At 39.5% G+C, this 12,515-nt stretch overlaps 1 protein-coding gene across 3 annotated transcripts in view; it reads left to right on the top strand.

Moving 5' to 3' along the window:
* LOC124141240 (endothelin-converting enzyme homolog) overlaps positions 1-12,515 on the top strand; it is a 157,285-nt gene that overhangs the window by 35,516 nt on the left and 109,254 nt on the right. The window contains exon 1 of one of the 3 annotated variants that reach the window (XM_048393314.1): positions 8,883-9,124. The exons of the other annotated variants lie outside the window; for them this stretch is intronic. Coding sequence (XP_048249271.1) covers positions 9,051-9,124 — 74 coding nt within the window. The 5' untranslated portion in view covers positions 8,883-9,050. Of the gene's footprint in view, positions 1-8,882; positions 9,125-12,515 lie in introns of those variants that run through there. 3 annotated transcript variants of the gene reach the window in all.

Here is a 12,515-nt window from a genome sequence, read left to right as displayed (position 1 = left end):
TGCAGGATTTTGTCAAAGATCCATCAGTGTTATCCTGTGGTCCCTTACTCTACTTAGAACATAGCATACAGCTCTGACGTAAAATGAAATTATTCACTAAAAGTTAAGTAATTTGATCATAAATTCTTATTGAAAGCCATGTGCTTATCGAACTTTTGAGCACGTTAAACGCTTCCCTTCCCAATCATACATAAAACTGAAGATGAAGTATGCTTGCAAATGGAAACCTCATTAAAAATCATCTCATGCTCGGCTGCAATGCGCTGTAGAGCTATATCCACACAGGATTCTTGCATAATTTCAAAGAGTGTTGTTCTATGGTGGTTTACACATTGCCCTGGAAGACAAAAAGAATATACGGTTGACATCAACCTTAACTTAATTTTCCTCTTTAATAATTCTCACTTCTCGTTTGACCTGTCTCATCCAGTCTTCTCCACAATATCATATCGAAGCTGTAAAAACACGAAGTGATAAATCGCCTACACAAGATATTCACCGGGGTCCGACCCATTGCTCTGATGGGAAACATGGAGAGGAAGGAAAATCGAATTAGATTCTCAATGTTTTATAACTTGATGCATCGAGAGTGTGAATTTCCCGTCAATTGTAATGCTCGCATCAGTTTTTAGCCCAGGTACTCTGCAGAGGCCTCCTTTCGCGTTTGACAAAAACAAGTAATTTCCTCCAGACAACATCCCAGTGGAGAAAGATGCAAAAACAACAACACATTTCTAGATGATTCAGTCGAATCTCAATCTTGATTAGGATCATTTGAATAAAAACCTTCACGGTGGAACAAGGGATTTGTGTGGAGGAACTTGTTCTGCTTCCTATGAAGGTACGATAGATGATAGAAGACACACCATGGATCCATCGGGGGACAAGATTGTCTTTCTTTCACCATCATCATAAAATTTAATGGAGTGAGATTCCATTGCAATTTGCAGATAGCATCACTTTTTTCAGCTTTGTAGCTTTGTTTCGTTTCTCTAGATTAAATTCCTATTTTTATATCCAGTTCGGTTTTACTGGATTAATTTGGACCAAGGGGCAAAATAAAAGTACCTAAAGAAATGATCGAAAACAAACTACATATAAAAAAACTTTAATTCCGTAGTCGTAGATACTTAAACTACTTGCCCTGACATTGTGAACCATTTCTCCAGTATTATCGATATTCCGAATGACGCATTCATGCAATAGAAATAATTGTTTTTCAATTTGAAGAGGCCACTTTTATGGCCCGGTGTAGGCAGTTGTTTCCGGCATCTCAAACCCAAGGTATGGAATGGAAACTTAGCGAAAAACGGATATGGTTTTTTTCTTTCAAAACCAGGAAGCACGTGATCTCATAAAGCTATTTATTTCTATTCCTTGCCATCTTCAATCCATCTCCCAAAAGCTCCTCACAGAAATGAAGCGATGCGGAATATATAGCCTCATAACCAGCACACGCTGCTCAAGATGACAAGAAAATGAGGATTTTGTTGAGGATATAATATTGAGAGAGGCTTTAGTTGTGGGATTTTTTAAATCTCATCACAACAATTAGAGGACAGGGAGACCTGTAAAGAAGCCATCATCTGCAAATAATGATTCCTGGTTCTACTTGTGTTTTGTCCGGAAATTCAAGCAACCATATTGCTGGTTAGTCCTGACGCAGTGGTTCGTAAGTGAGTGAAGTAGGTTTAACCCTGCTTTGAAGAAATTTTCATTTTATATCACTGCGTGGCAGCTTGATGGGGGAAGATGCAGGTCTTAGACGTTTACCACTTGGGTGAAACCCAAGAGCATGGGTGTGATGCTGACAAACCAAGAAACCTAGAAACAGAAAGCAGATCCCCTCTCCCCCACATTGATTCAATTGCTGTTAAATTATAATTGCGTGATGCCAAATATAAAGTAGCCCAGTTTCATGCTCCTGACTACCCTAACATGTTCTCCACCTTACTTGTAAAACCCATCTTGCTATTTTGACCATCTTCTTTGTGGTTTTCCTCATTTCATGTGCAAACATATTCTTTTATACACGAACGAAACTATACCTCTGAGTTCATTTAATCATTTGTTTGATTTTCAGTTAAAAATATCTTAAGTTAGTGATATCACATAAAAAAAGAGCTGTACTCAAAGAATACTTCTACGTGGTTTTATCTTTTAAATATAATTTGATATATAAATCAAAAATAAAAAATTATAAAAATTAGGAAAAAAACATTACCATGATACACAACTGCTGATGGGTATGTTAGATTTCTTATCTTCGAAAAATCACTATATTTTGCATTTTTTCGTCACAGATGCTCATCGGTTTATATCTGGGTTTTGTTTTAAAGCATTGTTTACCCTGACGTGGCTTGAGGTTGTTTCGTTTTGAACATCAGTTAAATACTCCACCAGGTACGGTTTTTGTCATCATGAACACTTTGCTTAAGAAAGGCTAAAATGCTTTCTAAGTGTAATGACGCCCATTGATGACAACAGCTTGAGAACAATGAAGAGTGACATTGTTTGGTCTCACGGCAGTGTGGTGATTCCAGGTCAAGCAATGGACCAAGTACACAATTGATCGTGTACGAATCGTTGATAGCCACAGGATACTGTCCTACTGAGGATATGAATCAAGGCTGCATGCTTGGATTGGTTGTATGTATCCCAGATTTGTTGATGTCAGAACATCTTAAGTTTCGTTTCCATAGTCGGGTAAGCATTTAGTTGGATACTTTCACTGATACCGATATCACTGATACAGACAAGTAATAGTCAGATTGATAATTTTTAGTTGGTTATCATTTGTATTGTGTTGTATTAAATACCACACTCAGCAATATTCCATTTATATATGCCGGCTTGTAAATAATATTCCATCTACATATGCCGGCTTGTAAATACTATTCCATCTATATATGCCGGCTTGTAAATAATTCTGGACCACACAAACTAGTGACTGATAATATGACAGCTTCCCAGGATGTCGGGTACGATGACACGAAATCAAGCAGGTCACCTAGCCTGACCATCGATCCGCATCCATAAAGTCGCCTCGTTAGGCCATGTGTTGCTGGGGATCTGTTATAGCCCGGGATTCCTGCGTGACATTGTCGGTTACTATGACGGCTGGTTAGCCTACAGGTCCAAGTGTTCTCTCCTTTGCCTATAACCATGTTCCTCGCTCATATTGTCGAACTATGGCATTACAATTGCAACATACAACTGCCTTTCTCCGGTTATTTTACGATATTTTCCAAATGAAATAGATCAAGGGGGAATAACTCTTAGTTTGTTTACTGCCGTCCGCTTTAAATGCCTAACTGTGGTATTCTTACCGATTCGGTCCATAGCATGCATAAGATAAACTTGCAAGATATTTAGGTTCGCGGTAAGATAAATTCATTGTCCAACGGTATCTTCGGACTCATGGAACAAACTAATATAGAGGGAATGTCAACTCATATCCCCCTCGATACCCTTTGACAAATTATAATAGTATTGTCTTTTAAAGGATTGTCAGTGTTAACTCATGTGGGTTATATGTTGGTCGTTGACTCGGTTTGACCACTGTGTTATAGTTAAGATTGAGTGAGTGAGTGATAGAGTGTGTGAGTGAGTTGGGTTTAACGCCGCTTTTAACAGTATTCCAGTTAGCGTGTTAGCTTAACGTGGGAGGAAAGCTCGAGGTGATGCAGGTCTCAGACGTTTACCACTTCTGTGAAACCCATGAGCACGGGTATGGTGCTGACAAACCTGGAAACATAATCGGGACGAACCGGGATTAGAACCTACAATCATAGGTTTCAGGCGTGCCCAAGGGACGCAACTCTGCACAGCGAATCGCTGAGACGACTTGGCCACCCGTGCCCCCTCATAGTTATAAGGCCTGATGCTCATGTCCTTGTTTGTCAGCACAATACCCATTTCACGAAAGTGGTCAACGTCTACAACATGCACCACTTCACCTTCCGCGACATGAAACTGAACCGTGGTGACATAACTGAAATACAAAGCGGCGTCATGCCAAACTCCCTCCCTCATGTACTGGAGCTCTGGACGTCATGCTGAAGATCAAGGTCTCGTGTGTATATTAATAATTTCTTTTCTTCAGTAACGGATATTGTAGACGTAACTTACCATCCTTAATGCGATCGGTGTCAGTCATTGTTGCCATATGCCTATAATCCATCTCTTATATCAACACGGACGCAGCAGTGGTCGACACGCTTGTGATCAATCGCCAGCAGTTGTCAAGCATAGCTCTACAGACCCTTTATACATTTAAGAAGTTGAATGAGAACCATTTTCTCACAATCGAGGATCTCTTGGGACATTGCATTTTTTTATGACCGCCATTGCGGAGCGTCTGTATTGAAATAACAGGTCACGGTCGGTCTGGAATCAATGATTTTAATGTTTTTTATACAGTTTATGATATTGGGCGACAGAAAGTGTCGTGGAATTGAATAATCACCCACTGACTGCCTTGTGGTGTTTACAATGCGATCGAATAACGATCAGTTTAGACTGGGGTTGATCAATTTATGGAATAATAATGATAACAATAATAATAAGTCCATTTATAATGCGCCAAATTTTACTCATTGTGAATACTCATGGCGCTATATTATTATTTCACCGGTCAATGGATCAGTGTGCACTCGAGAATTTATTCTCAGGTCCCTGGGGAGTATACTAACCAAGATGCCCATGAGGCGTTATAAGGTCAACGGTCACATTACCATATCATCCTACCAGGTACTAGGGCTGGGACGAGTCCGAATTTACATCCCGGCTACCCATCCCCCTTATACCCGACCCTACCCGGGTACCCACTGTAGGTCTCGAGAGATAGGTACAAAATGTCCGATTGGGCATTTATTACCATAGCACTGGCAAAACGTATTCAGATACATGTATTTAACAATCTGGTCATGCAAACACTGAAGTTGACTCAAGTTATATCTTTATTCAGAGATATGAAAAGTCAGAAGGAATGCGAACATTTGTGACTTGTTGTGTAACCATAGAGTTCTAGATACTTTTTTTGTCATTAAAGAATATATCACGTGACCAACCACGGGTCCGGGTAGTCCTGTGGGTACCCGGGTCCTACTCAATACCCACCCGACCCGGGTACCAGAGTTACCCGTCCCAGCCCTACCATGTACTCATTCACAAATGGGTTAATCGAGGCATATTTAACATTGCCTAAGGAGACACCACATGTCCTACTTCTGCTTCAGTGTGGGACATAGTAACTCTTAGGTGTCTAACACAGCCACCTATCCAACTACTCTCCGCGAGCAACGTTGCTTAACGTCATCTGATTTGTGGCTTGCGCGCTGTGCACAGGACCACGTTCCATCATATAATTTGATATCTATATCAGTATCATCATACTCTTGTTCCTCCTCATCCCTCATCCTCCTTTCATTATATTACGTCCTTACAGGTTTATTATTGTTTGATTGTTATGGCGAAAGACACAGCTGTGACAGCTTACATTCCCAAGATTCCGATCCCTGTCAGATTGTATGGAGACACCTGGCCGATTGTATGAAAACTACTGACACATTTTTTGGGGAAACTTCTGACAGATTTATCGAGGCTCCTGACAGATTGTATCGAGACTCCTGACAGATTGTATATATACTCTTGACAGATTGTGTGGAGACACTTGACAGATTGTGTGGAGATATCCTGACAGATGGTATCGAGACTTCTGATAGATTGTATATATAGTCTTGACAGATTGTGTAGAAACACCTTGCAGATTGTGTGGAAAATTCCCGACAGATTGTAAGGAAACTCCTGGACGGATTACAGGAGATCCTTGATAGAACATAGGAGATACTGGCAGATTATAGGAGATCCTGGGAAATTGTATAGGAACTCCTGGACAGATTATGCGAGACACCCGGCAGAGTACATGGAGACCCCTTTACGACTTAGGTTAATTAACTTAGCATGAGAAAGGAAAATAAATATTCCATTGTTTGCTTTATTTCTAATCCAGCTTTGATGATAGTCATCATTTATTTTAAAGTACCCATCCTCGCATTGTCAGTATAAAGGTCAAATCAGTGAGAGAAGACATTACGTGACAAGTACGAAACAGTGGCTTCGCATGGGGTCGTGGCTTTTGGTGATTCTCGTGACTTTACCAAGCTACCATTAATCATCCTCTTGGGGTGCACTCAAATATCTGTTTTAAACATTCTGACAGGGTGGTAATTAGTTTTTTTCGTTCCCATAATTACCACTGACGGATCTGGTTATTGCAAAATCCTCCACCCGATGGCAGGATGTGTCACAGCAAGAAGAGCCAAATTCATAGTTTCGTAATCGACAAAATCTGGAGTTGCCTTCCGTGACCGTAGCGTATAACGATTGGAAAATGTCTCGGTTCTCTTCGGTAATCTATCAATCTGGATTCTGTATGTCAATGGTGCGTTTCTTAAAGGCTGCATCTCCCATGTAGTTTCTCAGGGAAGACTGTGTTGCCATTTCAACTCCAAGTTGACAATCGATAGTGTTCACAATCCACGCAAGAAAAAGTTTTGTAAATATAATTTGCATGTTTACTTTCAATCTGAATTGTAATTGCACGCTTATTGGATAATATAATAACATACTTTATTGTCAACGAATGACTTTTTTTATGATTTGGCGCCAGTGGAGCTTTTCCTTGTCAAATGACTCGCAATCAAAATCTGTAATAAAAATCTACGATAAACCTGATTTAGACCAGGTTATATTTGATATGATCTATTCGAAGGACTTCATTATTTGAAATGTTCTGCTTGATTAATGCACGCAAGGCTATTCCCAGTAGTGGCATATCGTTTCAGAGCAAGCTATTGATAAGTTGCAATGTGGGTTGTGGAGAGAAAAAACACACACCACAGTATTGGGCTATTTCATTTGGCTAAGTGCAATACTATTACTCGATGAAATCATCTCCCTCACAAATAAAACCATACATATTTTCACATTTACATGTTAAACGTCACAGAGGGATTTCAAGACGTATATTTAATTGATGAGGGCAACATGTTTGTTGCTGCAACTGACACTAATCATAGTACCGATGTTATTGCTCAGATTTGCAATAGTATTGTAGTGAGTGAGTGAGTTTTGTTTAACGCCGCTTTTAACAGTATTCCAGTTATATGACAGCGTGTCAGCTTAATGTGTGAGGAAAGCCCGAAGTGATGCAGGCCTCAGACGTTCAACCCTTCGGTGAAACCCACGAGCACGGGTATGGTGCTGACAAACCTAGAAACATAAACAGGGCGAACCGGGATTCGAACTCTCAATCATATGTTTCTGGCGTGCACAGCGAATCGCGGCGCCTTAGACGACTGGGCCACCCGTAAATATGAAAATTTACAACTTGATTACAACTACTGATTTTCTGCATTTGCGACGTTTCGAAGTAGATTCTTGAACCTGTCTGAACCAATGACCAAACGTTCAGAACTTATGCGTTCGTATGAATAGGAACTTGACTTTGTTCTGGCACGTTGGGTAGTTGCTGAAATTAACTGATCTTGCTACACACTTTTCTTGCAAGTGGTGGAAAGAGAAAAATCCAGTATATGTTGTTTTAATCCATATTGTTTCACTTCCATTTGGCTAAAACGAATACAGTTAATAGCTTTATCTATCTATCTATCCATCCATCCATCCATCCATCCATCCATCCATCCATCTATCTATCTATCTATCTATCTATCTATCTATCCATCCATCCATCCATCCATCCATCCATCTATCCATCTATCTATCTATCTATATTTCTATCTATCCTCGAAACCAGACGCCGTGGTACGTTGATCATAACATCCCCTTAAAACAACCTAGAAAACATGTTCAAGCCACTCCTCCGCCCATCCACCGCTGGGAGAAGATCGCATAATCCTGGGGAGATCACATGCCCTGTGTCTTTAGGTCTTCTAAGTATCTGAAGTCTAATACGCAGACTTATCTGGGATTTGAATTTGTTGTGGACGTTTGATACGTAGGAAAGCAGGATTGATAATTGTGATGGAATCTACAGTAAACTATGGTTATAATGAACTCAAAGAGACCACTAATTTTAGTTCGTAATAACCGTAGTTCGTTATAAGCATATATACAGAAAATTACCTGGACTAAGAAATAAGTTCGTTATATCGGTCACTTCGTTATAAGCGTGTTCGATATAAAAGTAGTTTACTTTATTTGCATGTTCGTGTTTTTCGGCTCATACTGATTATGTCCTTTAGGCTAGTTTTCATTTGGCTTTGCGTGTCTGCAACAAGCATCAAAGTATCTCCCGTTACGACTCTTCTTGTATATTATCCTGTAACTATTATCAATCATTTTCAGTTTCAAGATAATATTTTGATACCGCTTGTGTCTGAGAAGTCTCGACAATGTATATGTTTTGGTTTCGAATCGTCTGCCTAAGCCTTGTATGTTTTCCCAATTGGTTTAAGGAATTACCCTCTCCAAATACCCTTCATCCATAATATATTCGTCTGGTACCTGTCGTCTGCTGCACAAATGCCGTCTGTTCAGCTATTTCGATCCCATCGATCGTTCATCGATCTGCAATGATCACTGATCGGAGCGTGTGATAGTCCAAGCTTCAAACGACTGTGGCAATCGTAGGAAGCGGCCCACACTGGGAAGTGCGGGGATTCTCAATCAATATGATCTAGGATTAGCCGGGCGAGCGTCTATGAAAAAACATAAACGACTTTTGTCTCCTCAGGTGGAGTGAGTGTCGGACTCAGGTAGGGGTTGACGTCGGGAGAGGATTGTGTGCTATGTACGCCTGATGAATTTTTGGAGCCTGGGTATTATGTCACAAATTATTTATCAATTAATCACATTTCCATACCTGCCTGTCGCAGGTATTATCATGACGTCAGATCCGGTTAAATGGTGTCGTCTGCTCTGAGAAGTTTAGTTTCCGCTCGGGTCCTACCATTATTGTTTCTCAGCGCGTGCCTCTCCACAGCACGTGAGGAGCTTGCTAGCGTTGTTTGTGGAAGGAACGAAGCATGCATAGGACTGAGGGGAGGAAGATGCTTCATCAGCATCGATTGGCCTTGCAGCTCTTTGAAGCTCTTGCAGCGTGAGTACTGCAGTACTTTACATTCAATCCTTGACTTCGGTCTCCGAATTGATCAAATTCAAATCTGAGAGGCGCTCATTTATCTCGTGCATAACTGATTAAACCTAATGTTTGGCAGATTATCGGATGTTTTTGATAGTTTAAGAGATATCGAAATATTAATGACAGTTCCTGACTTGAATTAGAGGGGTATCATATCAATATTCCCGTCAGGAATGTGCAAGTGGTATGACATAAAACACATACAAGGTAAAACGACCAATTGTTTCTAGTGGTGATGTATCGACACATAAAATATTTATTTATATATCTCAGAAAGAAGGGACAATAGTTGCAGTGGGAGCGAAATAGTTTTGCACAAACAAACAAACACACACACACGCACGCACGCACGCACGCACGCACGCATGCACACACACACACACACACACACACTCACACCCGTCGACCTATGTTGGAAACACATCGATATCCGTCACACGGGTACACGGGTACGATGCCACATCAAGACAGCCGGCTGACAACTCTATCTGCATCACAGAGAGAGAGAGAGAGAGAGAGAGATTACTAGATTTGTGTATTGAACCACGCAAAATTCCTCGTCCGTCAATGTGTACATTTAATTCGAAATAAATGGATTATAAGATACTAAAAGTAATCTGGTATTGAATATATATATAATTGAGTTACGTTACTTGACAAGACGCGTCAAGGAGTTTACCCCTATGGGGGAGACCTCAAAAACTAACTGACATCTTTAGAGATTGTAATTTCTGAGAGTTGAACTAAATTCAATATTTAGTAGTCCAGGGATATGAACTTCTCTGGGATTGAATTTGAGAACGTGAAAACATCTTTCCATTGGTTGATCCCCACAATCAACTTACCATGTTTAGAGAACTTACTTACATGTTATTTCTGAGCGAGCCTAATTAAATTCTGTAATTATTTCTTCCAATATAACTCATCAGTCTCCATGAGGTCCGTCTCAAGAGACTCATTTGTCATTTAGGGTTGATAGCAATTTGGTCCTTTGAGACCTGTGTCTTAAGTTGACACTTGTCACATGACCAAATGGTCAAACCAGTTGAGCACAGTTTCACTTTTGGATCCTGGTTGTATTTCAGGTAATGTCTTTATCGCTGATACATATGCCACTAATCGCATTATCTCGGGTGTATATGAAAGTGACCGCGCACCTGTGCCAGGTACACATGTCACCAGTCATATGATGTATCAGGTACAAGAGCTACTAATCATATAAGTATCTCATGAATGTACCACATCAATACATGGATAATTAACTCATGTATTTATTCCACAACCATACATTATCTCATGGATATACCACAACCATACATTATCTCATGGATATACCACAACCATACATTATCTCATGGATATACTACAACCGTACATTATATGATGTATAGCTTCCACAACCATACATTATATGATGTATAGCTACCACAACTATATCATTATCCCATGCATATACAATACAACCATATCATTATCTCATGGATATACCACAACCATATCATTGTCCGATGTCTATATACCACAACCATATCATTATCTCATGGATATACCACAACCATATCATCATCTCATGTATATACCACAACCATGACATTGTCCGATGTCTATATACCACAACCATATCATCATCTCATGAATATACCAAAACCATATCATTGTCCGATGTCTATATACCACAACTATATCATTATCCAATGCATATACAATACAACCATATCATTATCTCATGAATATACCACAACCATATCATCATCTCATGAATATACCACAACCATATCAGTGTCCGATGTCTATATACCACAACCATATCATCATCTCATGAATATACCACAACCATACGTTATCTCATGGATATACCACAACCATATCATTGTCCGATGTCTATATACCACAACCATACATTATCTCATGAATATACCACAACCATATCATAGTCCGATGTCTTTATACCACAACCATATCATCATCTCATGAATATACCACAACCATATCATCATCTCATGAATATACCACAACCATACATTATCTCATGAATATATCACAACCATACGTTATCTCATGAATATACAAAAAAACATACATTATCTCATGAATATACCACAACCATATCATTATCTCAGGTGTATATACCATGTCAGCCATATCATAATCCCAAGTATATAAGCTATCAGCCATATCATTATCTCAAGTATAAAAGATCTCAGCCATATCATTATCTCAAGTATATCAGCTAGCAGACATAACATTATCGCAAGTATATCAGCTAGCAGACATGTCATTATCTCAAGTATACATACATCTATTTTTCAGGTATGCATTTCAAATACATTTCTGGTGTGCCCAGACGTGATATTGCTGCACAACCACAACTCACTCACTCACTCACTCACTCCTGATATACCTGACTGACAAATTATTTAAACTCAACCCGAAAGTCAACCCAAGACAGGTAACATTTTACAGCCTTTAGCACGAGTAGGCACGGACGCTATACCCCGGATGCTGCAATAAGTCATGCTAAAAAATGCCATTGATTTCCAATCTTTAGGACAAATATTGTTGTTTATCGATACTCTGTGAATGCCGTACATTCACATATGACTGTTATGTTAACATAAAACTGAACATATACATATGACTTCTTGCAAGAGCATGTCAAGGATAAAACAACGTTGTTTATTGTTGCTATTGTCAACGTATCAACATGACTCAAGCACCTGACACCAACACTTTTAGAGGATACTTCATACTAATTGAGCAGCCTTGAACTCATTTTACCAGCTCTGTGTATATGTTTCAACGACATCGATTTCATGTTAATTTCATGTTAATTTCAAATTGGCGACTGCAATTGTTTCAAAATACAAACAGATCTTGGTTTCATTTCAGTGCTCTGGTAACACGACAATGAAGAACATTGTATACACCACGCTTGTCAATTGTTCTTTACGAGGTCGATGAATATATCAGCAAAGTTTCAAAACAAGTTATACAATAGACAGCTGTGTTTGTTGCTGTCCTTTGATAGAACTCTTCAATAAACCCAAACTCTAATTGATTATTTAACCATAATGCAATGCAATCAATTATTTGTTGCTTCACATTGAAATGAAATGCGTTGATGTATGGCGGTTATGCTGGGTAATATGCATCAAGGGATTTCTGCCACAGACAATCCAAATCAGTGTGTATGTCATAAAGAGCAAACGCAAACGCCACTATCCTATTCGTTATCCCCGATCCATTCCGGTACTTTCGGAAAGTTCACGAAAATGGGCGATTGGTAACGTATGACATCAGTATTTGAGCTCAACATCAGTTTGGAAGACATCATGGCAAAAATCATCCT

Source organism: Haliotis rufescens, unplaced genomic scaffold (genome assembly GCF_023055435.1).
Source record: "Haliotis rufescens isolate VD_foot unplaced genomic scaffold, xgHalRufe1.0.p SCAF_12, whole genome shotgun sequence".
In the NCBI taxonomy this organism is placed as follows: Eukaryota; Metazoa; Mollusca; class Gastropoda; order Lepetellida; family Haliotidae; genus Haliotis; species Haliotis rufescens.
This window is presented reverse-complemented; position numbering and strand designations above follow the sequence as displayed.